Here is a 20,341-nt window from a genome sequence, read left to right on the forward strand (position 1 = left end):
GTTTCGGCTAAAATGACATTTTTAAAAAAAATCTGTATTTTAAAAGATCAATTTAAAGAAAATACTAGCCCTAACCCGTTTGGCTCAGTGGATAAAGCGTCGGTCTGCAGACGGAAGGGTCCCAGGTCCGATTCCGGTCAAGGGCATGTACCTTGGTTGCGGGCACATCCCCAGTAGGGGGTGTGAAGGAGGCAGCTGATCAATGTTTCTCTCTCATCGATGTTTCTAACTCTCTATCCCTCTCCCTTCCTCTCTGTAAAAAAATCAATAAAATATATTTAAAAAAAAGAAAATACTAATTATATATCATATGTGAAGGCAAAAATAGAGATGAGTTGGCTGAAATCGAGGACTGAAATTTGGGAAAGTGATACAAGGAAAGAGGCTGAGCCCAGGCAATTTACTGCTAACCCGTGATCTCCAGCAGAGTGTATCTGTCTCTAATGAGAACAGTACGGCTAATTTACATTGTAGAATTTGGTACACTTGACTTCTTCCATGATTTGAAAGTAGTTTTAAAAACATTGCCCATTGGCTGTAGTCTCCCTGTAACTCCATTCCTCAATAAGCCTAAAGCAGAGTGTCCTGGGTCCGTAATTTTCTTGAAAAAGAATTGGACCATTTTAGTTGACATAAAAAAGTCTATTTATCACCTACTACTTACCAGTGTAGTAGGCACTTTACATACATTATCCCAGTAACCGTCACAACAAGTCAGTGAGATGAAGAGCACAACCCCACTTTAGAGATAGGGCTCCAAGCAGTGAAGGAACTTTTGTAATGAGATAAAAGTTAAGATTAAATATAAAGTTCTTAGCTTAGTGTCTGGCAGAGGTAACAAGTAGTAAATCAATGGTCGTCATTATTATTGTCTTAGTAATTCGCAAGCTCGGGATTTAGCCTGAAGTCTGCTCAATTCAAGCCCATGCTTTTTTATAAGACCATGCTAGGGCCTGTGCAATTGCAGGAAAAAAAAATAAATAAAGATAACCCAAAATAAAGTTAAATCCCTGTATCATTTACTCAACAGATCTTTACTCAGTGTCAATGTTCCAGATGTTATGAAATAATCTAGTCATTGCATGTACCCGTAGGCTAGCTTGGGACCCCACGGGTTGCTACACTGCCGTTCTTCCCCTATCAAATCCATGTGTATAATTTCTGATTTAATATCTATCATCTGTGTTAAAGAGTAAAACTCTTTAGAGTGAACATGTCTGTGGTGATGACCACTTTATTCCCAGTATGTATCATAGTGAACGATATATAACAAGCTTAAACATTTGAACAGGGAAAAAAGTTTGCATAAAAATCAGTTTATATATATACTTTATTAATGTTTCCTTCCAAGAAACACAAATTGAAAAAAAGTACACACACTTTAACAGCTGATAGCTCAATTTTGAAAATGAAATGTATTTTAATAAACATTGCCTTTATAATTATTCAAAGTGTGTGTGTATACATTTTAGGGGGACACCCTATATATGATCCCCCCAGCTGTGTTAAAGAAAAAAACAAAGACTTGAAGGAAATTTTTCAAATGTCTTTATGGATGGTGGGATTGTCAGTATTTCCTATTTTTCTTGTATCTACGGTAGTAGAAAGGAGAATATGAGTAAAATCTAATGCCTAAAAACAACCTGTAAAGTCTACAAGGAGTGAACATAAACATACAGATGTTTATAGTTACCACTTACAAGATTATCTGCTTTCATTCTCCTTACCCTTCCTCTACAAAATTGAAAGGTTTGTGCAAGCAGGGGCTTAGGGACAGCAGGCCCTTCTCCCAAATCCTTTAGCAGAATTATGAGGTGGTAATTAGATCCCACAGGGAATCTCAGAACCAAATCTGGAGGGAACTGGCACAGGCAGCCCTCTGCTGGGGAAATAAGAAAACGCAACCACCTCAAAGGATCTTGGTGAATTGTAAAGGGCACTCAGGGCCCTTAGGGCAAGAGAGCTCTCAAAAGGTATTCGCTGGAAAAAAAAAAAAAGAATTTTTAAAGCTAAAAGGTCATTTTGAAAGTTGACGTGTGAAGGTTTATTTTGGTAAATCTTGAGTACTTGTTTAAAATCTCTGAGCCTCAATTCTTTGTCTGTAACACACAGAAAGTCACATAAGGTCATATGCAGCAGACAGTAAATGCTTAATAAGGGACAGCCATTATTTTACCTTTTACTCACATTTCATAACCTTTGCAGTAATCATTTTACCTTTTGGAATAACTTCTCCAGTGTTTGCAAAGAAGGACTCTAAAGAATCGTAGAAATTGCAGCTAAGAAAAATGTGTGTGTGTGTGTGTGTGTGTGTGTGTGTGTATTTAAAAAGCATGGTAGAGGGCTAAAAACCATGAAAACAAACTTTGAGATTTGTTCACTGAAAATGTTTATTAAGGTGTTAATGTTTTATCTAGTTGACTTCGTATCTGTATAATTTAATACTCTGAGTTGCCCCCAAATAATCCAGATGTCTACAATATAGACATAAACTACCATGCTTCCCAATACTTAACATACTCAGATTTCTCTCACTTCCATTTATCAGACAAGTAAAACATTAACCTTTCAAAGTTACACCTTTAAAGAGTTAGAAAATTCCTATCTCTCCAAGTTTTAAAAAATTGTTTAAACCTTCTTAAAAGAGGAAGTTGAAATTCCCGAGTCAATAGCCTTAATCTGCCACCCCCAGTGTATCCACATACCAAATAATCACAATGAACACTTTAAATATCTTACAATTTTTGTCAATTATGCCCCATAAAGCTGAAAGAAAGTTAAGATCACACATGGAAAAAGCCTTAGTCTAAACCAACACTGAGAAATAAAGCAATGGCAGAGGGTCTTTTATTCATCACTCTGAGCAAAAGCACGAAATATATTTATTACTTCATTTTTCCATAAAGAGAATGTACTTGGTATTTAGAGAAATAAAAAATTAGGCGTCGGGATATGATTTGGGAGAATGATCAATAAGACCCTTATCAATGGTTGGTTCCTGAAACCAGGGACCATCACCTCTCGCACGCATTAATCTTCGTACTTCCATCTCCTTTAACCTGTAATAAATGAAATAGCAATATTGTGATTCTAACATTTCCAAATACAAATTTAATGAATTACCAAGATAAAAAACAACCACTAGGGAGCTTTTTGCTTTACATAAGTATAATGTCCATCTACAGATCCATGTGTATGCATAAAAGTAATATATACCTATAAGCAAAATTTAGGACTTATTTTTGACTTTTATTATCTTGCTTATATAGTTGGCCAACACATACTGTTTTTAATCCCCAAAACATTACTTGAATTGGTAATCAGTTCTCTCCTTCTGTCCCTGCTTTGAATGGACAGAACGCCTTCACTTGAATAGTGGTAATGCATTCTCTGTCTTTAAAGCCTACGATTAAGGCCATATGCTGTGCCAAGGGCTAGGAATTAAAACATGAAGATGGCTTCTTGGAGGAGCTTATATCCCCTAGTTTATACTGGCTGTCCATTACCATTAGGACAGAAAACCACTTGAGAGCAGGAATGGTATCTTATTCAACAGCATCACACTAAGCCTGGTCAACATCAGACAATCGGTATTTGCAAAGAAAACAAGAAAGAAAAACCAGGATTAAGAAAAACATCCTCCAACTTAAGACCTAGTTACTTGTCCTCATCCTTCTTCACAACTGCATAATCTCTATTCTATCAAGATACTTTCCTCTCTTACAGCCAAGCCTTTGTACAAACTACCACACATTCCCAAACAGTCCCTCTCCATTAAATCTTTTACTTACAATTTATAGACTACATATCAACTTTTCCATATGACTATAAATTTATCACATTTAAATAATTCATTTTATGAACTTTAACCAGCTCACTAACCCTAGGAGCATACTTACCTCTTATTTAAGATTAAATATCATCCTTTTCCTTTTCTACTCTTTAGAATATAATTATCCAGAACTCAAGTAATTAAAATATTCACAAAAAGGAGACTGGTTAAATAAGTTATGGTTAGCCCATAGAATGGACTACTCTGTACCTGAGGAAAATCTATCTATAGTAACACAGAAGATGATAGATACACCATTAGGCTAAAAAAGCAAGGTAAGAAATCAATGTGTAGCATCTCCCTATTAAAAAAAGAAAGTAATCATTTGTGACTATGTATATATGTACACATACATAAGGTATTAAAAATCTGGAGGAGCCCTAGCCGGTGTTGCTCCATGGTTGGAGCATTGGCCCATGCACCAAAGGGTCTTGGGTTCAATTCCCGGTCCTGGTCAGGGTGTGTGTGGGAGGCAACCAATAGATGTGTCTCTCTCACATCTCTCTCCTCTGCCTCTCTTCCCCTCCCTCCCTCTTTTCCACTCTCACTCTCTCTGAAAAGCAATGGAATATCCTTGGGTGAGGATTAACAACAACAACAAAAAATCTGGAGGGCCAAAGATCATAGTTAACTCTGGGGGAGTCAATCATGAGAGATAGTTCCTTTCTGTTTCATATCTTTCTTTATGCTTCAGTTTTTCAAATACCTAAACATCTACACCAGTGGTCGACAAACTCATTAGTCAACAGAGCCAAATATCAACAGTACAACGATTAAAATTTCTTTTGAGGGCCGAAAACTGACTTCTGCGCATGGGCCACTAAGTTTTAATCGCACTTTATATGCGCACCCACACGTGGTATTTTGTGGAAGAGCCACACTCAAGGGGCCAAAGAGTTGCATATGGCTCGCGAGCCGCAGTTTGCCGACTACTGATCTACACTAATAAAAGAGAAAGATGCAAATTGACCATACCTCCATGACACCCACCAGCCAATCAGGAGTATGCAAATTAACCTAACAAAGATGGAAGGTTAATTTGCATACACAGGCGCCAAGCAGCCAGGGGCGGGGCTGCGCCAAGCGGCCTGGGTCCCGGGGACGGGCGCCAAGCCCGCAGCCTCCTGGGAACACTGCTGCCCTGGGAGGCAAGGGCGGCTGCGCCAAGCCACACCTGCAGGATCCCAGGACCATCGCCGGCCCTGGGAGGCAAGGGCGGCCACGCCAAGCCACGCCTGCAGGCTCCCGGGGGGCCCAGCACCCAGCAGCCCCTAGCCCCGTGGCCATGGTGGCGCTGAGGCCGCTGAGGTCGGAGAAGCAGAGACACAAGCCCGCAGGGGGGCCCGGCACCCAGCAGGCCCAAGCCCCGCAGCCATAGGAGCAGAGACACAAGCCCGCAGAGGGGCCCAGCACCCAGCAGCCCCAATCCCTGCGGCCGCGGTGGTGCTCGGGCCGGAGGAGCAGAGACACAAGCCTGCAGGGGGGCCCAGCACCCAGCAGCCCCAAGCCCCACAGCCACAGCGGCTCTGGGGCCGCTGGGGCCGCTGGGGCCACAGTGGAGGCACAAACCCGCAGGAAACCTGTAGAAAGGGAGATAAACTATCTTAACTTTATCTCCCTTTCCATAAGATGAGAAAACTGACCCTGGTTTATTTAGTGATATGGCCCACACCTTTCTACAAGCACAGGGTATGTTATGACCACTCCCAGGAAGGTCTGGTCAGAATACTGTGTCCAGGGAATAACGCTGCTGTGGCAAATCATCTAAGAGAGGAAACAAGCTTTTGTTGGGTTTGTTCTGAAGGTCAGAGAACATGCCACCCCAACATATGCTGTGTTGTTATATTGATGACCTTGAGCTGCAGATGCTTGAAAAACAGCAAGTGCAAGAAGAAGCTTTCACTGAAGTCTCCTGATCTGCCTAAAATCGGACCCCCCAAAAGGAGCTTAAATGTCATAGGTCCCCTCAATGGGAAAAGTGTCATCAGCCAGCAAAGACTGACTCGCATCACAGGACAGGAGACTAGAAGTTGACATCACACCCAAACTTTGTTACAAACTATCCTCCCCCACCCTCATTCATCTTTCCTAAAAATCATTTACTCTCCTCTAAGAGGCCTACATCTCCCGTCCCCTTCCCCTAGGAAGAAGGTATTTAAATCTGCATTCTAAGCCACCTTGGGGAGTTACTCATTTTTCCCTGGGATCTCCCACATATACACGAGGTACACATGTTAATGAACTTTTGTTTTTCTCTTGGTAATCTGTCTTTCATTACAAGGGCTTCCACTAAGAACTCAGAGGGTAGAGGAAAACTATTTTTCCTCCTCCATAATTCTCTCAGGAAATCAAGTTCTGGGCTGAACAGTGAGGCTGGCTCAAGTACCAAGCAGTCCCGGCTGAGGGGAGGGAAGCTTCTAGGGGGAAACCAATGATATTGGCATCAAAGTAGGATGGAGGGCACACGCATGGTTGCTGGTGGGAGTTTAAAGTGGTTCAACATTTTTGGAGGATGATTTGGCAAATTCGATAGAAATGGTCAAGGTACATCCAAGAGTCTTCTTCTAGGAATCACATCTGCTGAGATAAAGCACGAGTGCATAAGCCCTGGTCAGAACCCAGGATGCTACTGTGGGTTTCCCTTCCACGATAGGAGAACCTACTAACAACCTGCATTTTTAGAACAAGGTGGCATCTATACTAATAAAAGAATAATATGCTAATTAGACTGAACATCTTCCAAATGACCTTCCAAACGTCCTTCCGGACAAAACCATGGTGGTGGGGCTGAGGCAGAGGCGGTTAGAGGCAATCAGGCAGGCACGGGAGAGCAGTTAGCAGGATCAGGCCAGCAGGGGAGACCAGTTAGGGGGATCAGTCTGTCAGAGGAGAGCAGTTAGGGGGATCAGGCCAGCAGGGGAGACCAGTTAGGGGGATCAGGCCGGCAGGCAGGTGAGTGGTTAAGAGCCAGCAGTCCCAAGGGGTCCCAGATTGGAGAGGGTGCAGGCCGGGCTGAGGGCCTCCCCGCCCCCGTGCACAAATTTTGTGCACCAGGCCTCTAGTATACTTTATAACAACTGTAGGTACTCCTGATTGCACACTGGCATCTTTCCTTTGTGGGTAGAAGTCAGGGTTTTGGTTTCGGTTTTTACTTTGTTTTCAAGTTGTTTAGGATCTCTGTATTTCTAAAGAATTCTGGGATCTGGTCTTTTAATTGGAACTCACAGGTATATGTCTGAAGTTCAAAAAAGTCCAGTGTTACTAAGTGTGAGCCATATTGTTTTTCCATGCTCTTAAATACTTAGTGACAGCTGTATGTGGTAACCCTATATACTAGTACATGTAATTACATATTTAGAAAATAAGCCAATCACATGTTCTTTTAAATATTATTCAATATCAGCAGGTTTTATAAACTACAAAGATTAAATCAGAATGAACAGAAAGCAGATCAATGATAGTATGTGGCCACAAGCAGGGGAGGAGGACTGACTGGAAGAGACAGGAAAGAGGCTCACCAGGTCATCGAAGTGACCTTGACAGTGTGGTTACATCACTATATACTTTTGTCAAAAACCCACTGAGCTTAATGTGTACATTTGATTGTATGTAAATCTCATTCCAAACCCCAAAATAAATCTCAGATAGGATCAAATTTTTTTTTTTTTTAAATATATTTTATTGATTTTTTACAGAGAGGAAGGAAGAGGGATAGATAGTCAGAAACATCGATGAGAGAGAAACATCGATCAGCTGCCTCTTGCACACCTCCTACTGGGGATGTGCCCGCAACCAAGTTACATGCCCTTGACCGGAATCGAACCTGGGACCTTTCAGTCCGCAGGCTGACGCTCTATCCACTGAGCCAAACCGGTTTTGGCGTGATAGGATCAAATTTAAAAGCAGCAGAAGGAAACTGAGTGACCATTTTAAAAAATAATTATGGATTTATATATTTACTTATTTAGTTACTATCAGAGACCTATGCATAACACAAAATCCCAGAACCTAAAAAAAAAGACTGACAAACCTGACAAGTAAATAAGTCTAAAATAATTAAAGCAATGTTATACTGCAGTGTTCAAAACATATTAGCTACTACTGATTTTTACCTGAAATATAAAAACACTTCTACATTGCAAAGCATTCTACACTGTCAAAGACAAATGACAAACCAGAAAAACATGTGTGTAAGAAAAACAAAAATTAATTTAACTAATGTATAGATGAGTAGAAAAATGGGCAATTTATAGAAAATGAAAAGTAAACAACCAACAGATATATGAAAAAATACTCAACCTTACAAAAATACAAAATGGAAATGATGAGATAACATTTTTCAACTATCTCATCAAGCAAAAATGTTTAGGTTTGATAAATTCCATTACTAGGAAAGGTATGAAGAAACAGAAATTATCACATACTGGTGACAGAAAAGACAACTGGCACAACTTTTTTGAAGGGTTTAGCAATACACATCTAAAATTTAAAACATGTAACATTTGGCTTATCAATACCACTGTTAGAAATTTATATTCCAGATATACTGAATAAATATGCAAAAATGTACGTAAGAAATATTCACAGCACTTTGCAGAATATTAAAAAAAAAAAAAAACCTGGAAAGAACCTAAGTACTGACAATAGGTGACTGGTTAAAAGAAATTAAGGCACATCCATCTAGCAAAATATATGATGCATCCATTAAAAAGAACGAGGCATATACTATCAGAAAGATCACCAAGACAGGTGCAGAACCATGTTTATAAGAGGATTCCATTGTGTTAATACGTTTCCAAATGATACACAAAATGTATTTTTAATGCATAAAATTTTGGGGAGGGAACATATATTGGAAATCATTAAGTAGTGGTCACCTCTAAGGACAGACTGGGTGCAGGAGGAAAAGAAATTGGGGGAGGGGAAGTGGGAGGAGAGGACTGCCTTGCTCTTAGGAGAATAGAAAATTTAAAAAGAATTTCTTTTAATCTGACAGATATTATCTCCTGGTGCACGAAATTCATGCAAGGAGGGGCGGGGGTCAGCTCAGCCCAGCCGGCATGCTCTCCAACCGGGATTCCTCTCACAATCCTGGACCGCTGGCTCCGAATCGCTCACCTGCCTGCCTGCCTGGTCACCCCTAACTGCCCCACCCTGCCGGCCTGATCGCCCCTCACTGCCTCTGCGTGCTGGCCTGATCACCCCTAACTGCCCCCCCTGCCGGCCTGGTTGCCCCTAACTGCCCCCTGCTGCCGGCCAGGTCACCCCCAACTGCCCCCTCCCTGCTGGCCTGGTCACCCCCAACTGCCCCCCCCCCGCCAGCCTAGTTGCCCCTTACTGGCCTCCCTGCCAGCCTAATCACCCCCAACTGCCCCCCCTGCCGGCCTGGTCACCCTCAACTGCACCCCCTCCACTGGCCTGGTTGCCCCTAATTGCCCCCCCACCCCCGTTGGCCTGATCGCCTCTTACTGCCCCCCCTGCTAGCCTGGTCACTCCCAACTGCTCCCCCCGCCACCGCTAGCCTGGTTGCCCCACGCAGCCTGCTTATTCAGTCGTTTGGTTGTCCCTCACTAACCCCCCTGCCGGCCTGGTGCCATCTTGTAAGGGCGTGAAGGTCAATTTGCATATTACCTCTTTATTATTTAGGATTGTCTGTCTCCAGCTCATAGTCTACACTCTAAACAAGCTAACTCTCACCCATCTTCATTCTTTAATATAGAGCAGCCTATAGCATTGAACTAGTTTTATTAATTTTTTTATGATTTGACCATACTAAAGGATTTTCTTCCCACCCCAACTTTTTACCGTAATTCAGCCTTTTCAGCTTCAATGTGAAGGATAGCCATTGTTCGTTCGTAATTCTTTTCAGGACTATCATAGAAAGTTCGGGCAATCCATCTGGATATAGGATGCTACAAGAGAAAAATGGTGTAAAATTAGTTTCTGAATAACATTTTGCCTTTCCAGCTTACTATTCTGTAAAATGACAATCTCAGATAACCAATAACACTCACCCATGTGCCAACTACTTTATCCATTAGCTGCATACTATTTTCCCCCCATTTTATGGAAAACAAACTGCACAAAGTTATACAGTTACTAAGCGGCAGCATCTGGACTCAAACCAGGTCTGTCTGACTCCAAAAACCTGTGCTGAGTATCTAACGTGGCAGATTTAGGAGCTAAATCCAGGGTTTGGTGATCAAAAAATGGAGTTCTTTCTATCAGTTAGGAAAGATAAACTAAATTGTATGGCTTATATTAAGATTTAATAATGAAGTACTTCTTCCCTAAAATATAATTCACTCAGATAATAAAACATGATAGGATATACTCTAATAAGTACACTCATTACAACACTTGTAAAGACAAGTAACAACCCATCTTGGATTTTAGTAGCAGTGACAGTGTGGTAAAATGACTAACAGTGCAGGCTCTAAAGTCAAGACTACCTGGGTTCAAATATTGGCCCTATCTCTTGGACAGGTCACTTAATCTCTTTTAAGCCTTAAGTTTCCTCATCTCTCAAGTGGGAATAATACAGTACCTTTGACATGAAGTGAGATATTTGCAAAACACCACAGTGCCTGCTACACAGTAGGTGCTCAATAAATGACAGCTAACACTAATATTTATAAAATCTTTCCTAGAGTATTGAACTTGGGATAAATTGTGACTATTAGTCTGCTTGTTTGAGAACACACCGCAGTCATCCGTTAAAAAACCATAAAACTTGCCCTAGCCATTTTTGCTCAATGGTTAGTGTGTTGGTCCTCAGACTGAAGGGTCTTGGGTTCGATTCTGGTCAAGGGCAAGTACCTTGGTTGCAGGCTCGATCCCCGGCTCCATGTCAGGATGCATGCGGGAGACAACCAATCAATGTCTCTCTCTCTCTCTCTCTCTCTCTCTCTCTCTCTCCCTCTCTCCCCCACTCCCTTCCACTCTCTAAAAATTAATGGAAAAAAATACCCTTGAGTGATGATTAACAAAATGAATAAATAACCATAAAACTTAAAATAATAAAACAATGCAGAAAATTACCAAAAGAAGCTCCTTGTAAAAAGTGAGCAGAAAATGCACTCATTTCTTGATATAAAAAAATGAGTATAAAACCCTATCTTAATTGCTGAATTAAGACATTAGCCAGTGCACTGATAAGACAGCTAACAGAAGGTAACTTGCGGTGATTTATACTAACCTTGTAATATTCCCAGTGTTCTGGGATATAGCCTTCTGGAATTTCTGCTAACTCAGCGTCACCTAGTAAGAGGAAATAGTGATGTTCAACTTCAGCATCAGAAGTGTATAACATTAAGTCTGCACCATGTAAGTAAGAAACCAATCTCCTATGGTTTTAAAGTGATCTTTTATTTCTATCAATGAAGATATCTAATATTTTAAATTCACTTCTATATGGTTGAAAATCCATTCATTAGATATGTCTTCTACATGTAAGACATCGTCTGCAGGATTATGAGAATTTCGCATTTTGTGTTTATACAGTATACCAAGCTCTAATAAAAGACATACTATTCCTTCTGGCTTTCCCAATACCAACTAAACAAAATATTCTAGGATTCAAAATGTCAGAAGTACTTTGAGCAGAATTTCCTATAAAAATCTATTATTTACTGTCATTCACAATTGCATTCTTCTTTAGAAGATTATAACTTTACTAGAGGTCCTGTGCACAGGATTCGTGCCCTGGTGTGGGGATTGGCCACTGTCAGAGTGCTGCTCATCCTGGTCAGCCGAGCTGCTGTGGACCCGCCCTCTGAGCGGCTGCTCCCACTGTGGAAGAGTCACTGCTCATCCTGGTCAGCCAAGCAGCTCCTGCCTTGAGCATCTGCCCCCTGGTGGTCAATGCACATCATAGCGACTGGTTGACTGGTTGTTCTGCCGTTCGGTCACTGGGCTTTTATTATATAGGCTGTGTTCTAAGATGGATAAAAATACTCTACCATCCCTCAGCCTCTCTTCCACATATCTCTTTCTATTTTCCTTGTTCTGTCTTAGCAAAGCTGGGTTTGGAAAAAGAGGAGGAAGACAAGGCGTTATGAAGCCTTTTATGTGGCCCCTACAGAACTGATGACCTAAAGCTTTAGGAAGTAAACCAAGATGTTTTTAAAAAAATCATTATACTCTATTAAGGATTAAGATTTAATTATTTTAAAATAAATTTCCATGCTTATGTTTATTTTATTATTCAAAGAGCTTTTCCTTATCCATAATTTCTTTTTTTTATTAATGTACATAGGTTTTCTTAAATTTATCAATTTGTTCAGAGGGAGGGACTTACCAATGAATACATTCACCAGAGTTATGCCAATTATTACTGGAATCCCAGTCAAACAAATGTAGAATTTCTGTCAAGATTAATAAAAAAATTTTTTAATAACCATTTCCTAACACTCTTTCCCACCCTTAAATTGTCCTTATTACATGATTTCCTTATATTACTTATGAAATAAACTTGCCAAATTGGAGATGCAGTATCAAATGATTTATTTCTGTGATTTTCTTTTGCTCTAGTTTTTAGATGCCTAAATTTAACACCAAAAATGAAAAAAAGGGATTACTTTTATAAGTATTATATAATATATGTATAAGTGATTTTTCATTTTTGATTAAAACAATGTAATGAAAGTTAGGAGTTTTTGTGTTAAGAAGAAAAATGCATATAGCATTGTATACCTGAAACCTATATAATTTTATTAACCAATGTCACCCCAATAAACTCAATAAAAAAGTGTAAAAACATCAGGTTGATTTCAACCACTGTACAAAATCTGAGCTGGCCATGACAAGAACAGTGGGAGCTCAACCAAGGGGATGGAGGGGGCACTGAGCACAATGACAGAGCGCGAGAAGCTCTAGGTGGCAGCCCATGCTCAAATGGTGGGTCACAGCTTTAGGAACAGTGACAAAGAGCCCAGAGAGTCTTCCACCTTGTACGGCCTACGGCCATTATAGAACCTTGCATTAATAATGTGCAATCAGTACCCTGCTGCACTCTCTGAATCAATGTTCCCAAGCAATATAGAAATAAAATCATATCTCATAATAATGGAGGGCCTTATTTGAAGGAAGACTTCAGTTAGTTCTTTGGTAATTTAAAGAATATTTTAATAATATAAATAATTATCCTCAAATAAATCTGTTTTCAAAATTCGTAACTTACAGATTTTTATTTTTTGTCAGGGAACACAGACTTCAAAACCCCATAATCGAGAGAAGAAAGGAATGGCTCAATTTTTAACCTCCAATAAGCATAAATCCTTTTTTTGAAGGAAAAAAGGTTAACTAACTTAAAAAGAAATTTAGTAACTAATCAGACCTTTGAGAAAAGACATATGAAAATACAAAATGAAAGATGTTTTCTACATAGGCCAAAATGGTCTTCCTACTTATATGAAAATAGTTCAACAAAAATTTTAACTCACCAGTAAATGCAAAAAACGCTTGTCATAGAATCCAGAAGGTTTGATAACAAACAGCCTTTTCCCGTGGTCTGCACTGTGTCTCACAGGAGCTGGAAATATTAAATTACCGTGTTTTATACAAGTTTCATATCGGTATACTGTTATTTTCTGAGATAAAGTCAGATTATAAGAAAATGTATATGCATACATTTTTAATTAAGATTTCAAAATGCATGTTCTTTAAGCATTAAAGGCGGGACAGGTAGGATTTCCTTAAACGGAGATGGGTGTTCTGTTTTACTATAGCTTTCCTCAGTTTTATTCAATGTTAAAAAAATACCTAAACAATTGTTTGAATGTTTCAACAGCAGGCAGGAAAGGCAGATACTCTTGGTGGGCTACTTTGTTTACCCTCTGCAACAAATTTTGCTAATGCTGCAAAAGAAGTAAATTTAAGTTACTCCATTCCATGTGAGGCAACAAACACCTGCTACGAAATAGATGGAAAGACATTTATTCAACATATATCCAGCAGGAATTTGAACTTGTTACAAAAGTAAACACTCTATGTATCTTGATAAAATTCCTTTGTAAGCCATTTCTCATTCCCAATATCCTCCTCTTCAAATACTCCCCAGATGATGGTATTTAATCAAACTTTGCTGGAGATAAAGTGAGGCAAAATTTAACTCCTGGATCTTCTTTCTACACCATTTCCTCCCTTGGAAGCCTGGAAAGATCACATGGGCACTCTAAGCCCGCTCTTCTGGAAGCAGGAAAGGCTCTGTTTCGGCTGTGTAAATACATTCTGAATCCTTTGTTCAAGCTTCAGTGTCTGGAATGCGCTCCCCTCTAGAGGAATCTGTTCTTTGGGCCCAGATGACATCTTATCCTCCAAGAAACCAACATTCTTCCAACCAGATGAGAACTCTCTTACCTTTGAATTGCTGTATATTCTAGGGAGGTGTCTAATTCCCCTCATTCTCCCAATAAAATATAAATGTCAAAGAACTTTCAATGTATGAAAGAGAAACACTTCTCTTAATTTTGGTATCACCTGCAACAGCATGAAATTAATTTAGGAGGTTAATTCACAAAAGAATTAGAAGCTGGTATGAATTTACTAAGTACAATTCATACTACTAAAGCTGTGACAATAACACGGTAAGAGAATTTGACAAAGTATGTATTTCAGGAAATCACTTGAAAGTTATAGATTTTTGTGTGTGAGCTATATGGAAAAAAATGGGCTGCATAATAGTATAAGTGCCTACTATGTGCAGATCCTTTGCTAGGCCTATTGTCCAAGAGGGATACAGACAGACCCTACCAGAAGCAAGACACTAACAGATTAACATAATTACAAATCTATAGGGACAACAAAGTAAAGAAACAGGATGCACTGTCAGAAAAGAACAGGCCCAGAAGTAAAGTTCATGTTTAGACAGGATGCTCTGTGTGTGGGTGAGGGGTTGGGGGGAGGGAGCAAGGAGGTACAAGGAAAGGCACATTATAAACTGAGAGAAATATCAAGTTAAATGAATTTGAAATGGGCGATTGATTGATTACACTCAAAAGGTACTGATTACTTAATGCAGTAACCTGCCAAAGAGTTGTCTCGATAGCCCTGGAGGGTCAAGATGTCTTTGAATGGCCTGCATGATGGTATTCCTGACAAGACACAAAGCTACTGCCACAAGAGTGGTTACTACACTGATGATGAAATAGGATCTCCCAAAAGTCTTCATACACATTTACAAAAGGCTGAATCTAAAATGATTAAATGTAAATGGAAAGTCCTACCTGGACCCCCGCCCCCAAAGTTTAGTGGCTCACAAACTTAGAATAAGAGTCATTGGTATAATGTGGTTACCAAAAAAAGCCAAGGTAATTTTATCTTAATATGATGTATTAAAAGTTCAAGGTCAAAATGGGAGGAATCCCTGCCTTCTCATCTCCAGAAGGTGTCCCCAGAGTTTCAGAGCGACAACCTGGAGCCTGCCCCCACTTATGCAACCAGAATTAAAAACAACCTGGAAACTGGCATATTGAAACTGAAAGAACTGAAGCTGATTGGTCTACAAAAAAGAAGTCTGGTTAGAAACCAGAGCTTTTAAGGAACTGAAGGGCTGTCCCATGAAAAAGGGCATAGATTATTCTGTGTTGAGCTGAAGCAAAGACCTTCCAATGTGTGAAAGAGTAATTTAGAGCTTAATACAAGGAAGAAGTTTCTAACAATTTCAGTGGTTGAAAATAAAACTGGACCGCCCAGTCAGTGTGGCTCAGTGGTTGAGCATCGACCCATGAACCAAGAGGTCACCAGTTCGATTCCCAGTGAGGGCACTTGCCCTGGTTTCAGGCTCGATCCCCAGTAGGAGGCATGTAGGAGGCAGTCAATCGATCCATGTTCCTTTTTTTTTTCTTTTAAATATTTTTTATTGATTTCTTACAGAGAGGAAGGGAGAGGTATAGAGAATTAGAAACATCGATGAAAGAGAAACATCGATCAGCTGCCTCCTGCACACCCCCTACTGGGGATGTGCATGCAACCAAGGTACATGCCCTTGACCGGAATCGAACCTGGGAACCTTCAGTCTGCAGGCCGACACTCTATCCACTGAGCCAAACCAGTTAGGGCTCGATCCATGTTTCTGTCTCATCATATTTCTACCTCTCTATCCTTCTCCCTTACTCTCTCTAAAAGCAACAAAAACATATTTTTTAAAAATTAGCCCAACTCTCCATTAAGTAGTTATTCAGGTATCAGTAATGGGGATTAGTATACTACAGGAGGGGTTGGTCTAGAGCCGTGGTCAGCAAACTGCGGTTCGCGAGCCACATGCAGCTCTTTGGCCCCTTGAGTGTGGCTCTTCCACAAAATACCACAGCCTGGGCGAGTCTATTTTGAAGAAGTGGCGTTAGAAGAAGTTTAAGTTTAAAAAATTTGGCTCTCAAAAGAAATTTCAATCGTTGTACTGTTGATATTTGGCTCTGTTGACTAATGAGTTTGCCGACCACTGGTCTAGAGGATTTCTAAGGTATTTTTCCTTAAAGAATCTGAATATATGGACTCTCTTAGAATAAAAAGACATACCTTACCAACTCATCAATTTCAATCGTTTCCTTCCATTTCCAAGAACTCATTCTTTTTTTTTTAAAAAAAAAGTCTGTTTTTATTGATTTTAGAGAGAAAGGAAGGGAGAGCAAGAGAGCAACATCAATTGGCTGCCTCCTACACACACCTACTGGGGATCGAGCCCTGACCAGGAATCGAACTGGAGCTCTTTTGGTGCCACAAAAACAGGCATCTTCCACCACTTTATAAAGCCTGAAATTTCTCAAGTATTCATTAATTATGTGCAACTAGGTTTCAATAACAATTTTTTAAAATGCAAATAACCTCAGGAAAGTTATGTTTTAACAACTGTGGTCTTTGTGTGGATCAAATAAGATACTGTATGATTTTATGTATGTGTGTGTTTCCAAGAAATTGAAAATTGGTCATTTTCTTTCCCTCATTCTCAGACTATTCCTAGTTAATGTCACTTTACATCAATGGTTTAAGGAATGAACATCCCCTAGAAGCCATGCAATATTCACAAGCATTTTCATAAAACACAGTACTGATACTCCTCTTTTGCTAAAACTCTCTACTGCCTACAAAACAGATAATATAATTTGGCTTTATATTCATTCGTTCCCCTCACCAATTAGGTCCCAACTTCCCTTTTTAAAAAACATTTATTTTTTTTATTTTTCAATTACTGTCTACATTCAATACCATTCTGCATTAGTTTCAGATGTACAGCATAGTGGCCAGAAAATCATGTACTTTACAGAATGGTGCCCCCTTCCCCGTCCCCCTCCCACCATGCTTCAAGCACATACCTGGCCCCATATGTAGTTATTAAGATATTATTGACTATATTGCTTATGCGGTAATACACATCTCTGTGACAATTCTCCAACTTCCCTTTTTTAGCCTTCTCTCCCAACAGCTACATATCCCAAGAGCCCCATATTCAGATATAACAGAAAGCACATCCTTTACTTTTCTGCCTGTATTTGTAGTTGTTCAAACTACCCAGAAACCAGTTTAAATGTGTCATCTTCCATGTCTGAATGAACGCCACAGCACTTTGATTACATAATAATTTTAATACTATTCTCAGTATTTTTTAAACCAAAAATATGCACACTAAAAACAAAACGAAAACCAAAATATTGCACATCAGTCTTCAACATTAAAATTCACTGCAGTTACGGAGGGAACTTAAGCTCATTTCTTGAATCCCTTGCTATTTGACATTTTATAGATAATTTAATTAAATAGAGAAAATACTTTAATATCTTGTTTTCTAAGAAAGGTTTCCACTGAGGGTAACACAACAGTACCAGCTGTTTAAGAAAGATGTAGCCACAGGGCCCTGTAAAAGGCTAGTGCGAGGTGCTGTAGATTTTTCCCACTCGCTCTATACAACTACCTTATAAGGTAGTTTAAAATTACCATTCTCTCTCCCTCTCTCTCTTTCTCTCTCTTTCCACTTCTAATGGTAAGAAACAAGCTCATTTTGAAATGACATTTCTTGAAATATACAAAATACATTTCAGGGTTCTAAAATAACTGTCAATAGGAAGAAAGATTAGTTTTATTTCCCTGTCAAGTCAACAGAACAAGCACACTTGTAATAAGCATCCTCTTTTTCAGAGGTGAAAAAATACAAGTTTAAAGCCATTAAGTGCCTTCCAGTTAGCTTCCAAGATGTGAAGGCCCAAGGTCACACAGCTACTAAACTGCAGAGCCAGGATTGGAACCTAGGCAATCTAACTCCAGAGGAAACAAAACAAGGCTCTCTACTCTGCTGGAACTCACATTCTCCTAGGGGGCAGACATCCTATCTAATAAAAGAGTAATATGCAAATTGACCGTACCTCCACTACACCCACAAGCCACGCCCACCAGCCAATCAGGAGCAAGTATGCAAATTAACCCAACAAAGATGGCTATGGCCATGGAGAGAGCAGGAGGCTTGGGTTTCCCCAGCAATAGAGGAAGCCAAGCTTTCTGCCTGCCCTGGCCTCCACTTAAGGCTACAAAGTTTCAATTATAGAAGATAAATAAATCCCAACAAAAATGGCAGCAGCCACAGAGCTGGAGAGAACAGGAGGCTTGAGTTGCCCCAGCGATGGAGGAAGCCAAGTTTCTGCAGCCCTGGCCTGCCTTGGCCTCCGCTTAAGGCTACGAAGTTTCAGTTATAGAAGATAAATAAATCTTAGATACCAGGGCCTCTGCTTGGGTCGCCAGGGGGCGTGGCCAGCCTGCAAACCACCACAGGCCCCTTGCCCAGGCCGCCCCATGCCCCAAGGGAACCCCCACCCTGAACCGGGACAACCTTCAGGGCAAACCAGCCGGCCCCCACCCATGTACCAGGCCTCTATCCTATCTAATTAAAGAATAATATGCAAATTGACCATCACTTCAACACACAAGATGGCTGCCCCCATGTGGTCAAAGATGACTGCCCCCATGTGGACACAAGATGGCTGCCACAAGATGGCCAGCAGGGGAGGGCAGTTGGGAGGGACCAGGCCTGCAAGGGAGGGCAGTTGTGGGCGATCAGGCCTGCAGGGGAGGGCCAGTTAGGGGTGACCAGGCTGGCAGAGGAGGGAAGTTGGGGGCAACTAGGCCTGCAGGGAAGGGCAGTTGTGGGGGGGACCCAGGCCTGCAGGGAAGAGCAGTTGGGGGGGACCAGGCCTGCAGGGGAGGGCAGTTAGGAGTGACCAGGACTGAAGGGGAGGGCAGTTAGGGGCAATCAGGCTGGTAGGGGAGTGGTTAGGGGCAATCAGGAAGGCAGGCAGGCAAGCAGTTGGGAGCCAGCAGTCCTGGATTGTGAGAGGGATGTCCGACTGCCCGTTTAGGCCCGATTCTGCCAGGATCGGGCCTAAATGGGCAGTCGGACCTCCCTCGAGGGGTCCCAGATTGGAGAGGGTGCAGGCTGGGCTGAGGGACACACACCCCCGTGCACGAATTTCATGCACCGGGACTCTAGTAAACAATTATATAACAGATTAAAACCTTTCATTGCATGGTGACAGGTAAGGCTTCACATGCAAAATACCTTTGAAAGCAGGTACAGCTGAAACACAGTAACCCTCGGCACTGCTATTAGATCCTCTCCTGCTCCCAGTGGAAAGGGCTCAGATGACCTGCAATGATCCCTCCAGAACTCCGAGAAGGGGAACAGTGTATAAGGGGGGGAGGAGTGGGGTTTACCTCAGTTCATCTCCAGCTAGACGTGGGAGAATATTTAAAGAGGAGGATATATGCCATCGGAAATGGCTTACAAAGGGATTTTGTCAAGGAATGTTGTTAGCAAAGCAGTTTTGTAACAGGTTCTAATTCCTGCGGGAAATTTGTTGACTACTCCCCATCCTTTCCAGCAAGTCCCGATGAATAATGCCTTATCATGAGCCTCTGCGCCTGTCCACACATCACTTAGCATCACTGGGCAACGCAGCACCATAACTTCCCGCATTGTGAGACTAACCTAGTTCAGGGGGGGGGGGGGGGGGCGGGGGACGAACCTGGTGCCCAGAGGCATGGGTCTCAGTTCTGGGCCTTTCCGACCTCAGCTTCATCCGAAAATTAGCCCAACTGGGAAGGCTGAATGGTAAAGTGTTCCACAAATGCTAATGAGTAGTTTCAACCCTCAAGCCCAAGCCCGCAATTTCTCGGCTCCCTCCGAGTCCCACCAAGGTCACCCTGGCAGAGTCCTCTCTCACCCCGCTTCCCCTGAGAGCACTTTCCCCCAAAGCCAGCACCCACCAACAGCCTTCGGGAAGCCCCGCGTGAGAAAGCCCCCGGATCCGAGCCGCGTGCCCAGGCGGCGGCCAGCCAGCGCCGCCAGCGCGGTGACCGAAGCCCGCTGCAGCAAGCTCATGGCCGCCATGGCTACTCCGGGCAAGAGGTCGAGCGGGGGAGGGCAACGGGAGCCGAGAGAGCCAATTTACCATCCGGGGCAAGGGCGGAAAGCGGCCATGTTGAGTGAGGGCAAAAGCTGTTTCTGTGCTCTGCTTCCGGTCGGAG

The 20,341-nt window shown here is 41.5% G+C and overlaps 1 protein-coding gene across 1 annotated transcript; it reads right to left on the reverse strand.

Annotated features, from left to right (window-relative positions):
- Positions 1–1,312: 1,312 nt before the first annotated feature.
- NDUFB5 (NADH:ubiquinone oxidoreductase subunit B5) lies at positions 1,313–20,327 on the reverse strand. Its single transcript, XM_080654144.1, has 6 exons — positions 20,081–20,327; positions 13,276–13,364; positions 12,132–12,198; positions 11,031–11,092; positions 9,638–9,744; positions 1,313–3,059 (listed from the first exon to the last, which is right to left on the reverse strand). The coding sequence occupies exons 1-6, from the start codon at positions 20,202–20,204 to the stop codon at positions 2,939–2,941; spliced, it is 570 nt and encodes a 189-aa protein (XP_080510270.1). The 5' UTR covers positions 20,205–20,327; the 3' UTR covers positions 1,313–2,938.
- Positions 20,328–20,341: the final 14 nt, after the last annotated feature.

The sequence above is a fragment of the Plecotus auritus genome, assembly GCF_963455305.1.
Source record: "Plecotus auritus genome assembly, chromosome: 2".
Lineage (NCBI taxonomy): Eukaryota > Metazoa > Chordata > Mammalia > Chiroptera > Vespertilionidae > Plecotus > Plecotus auritus.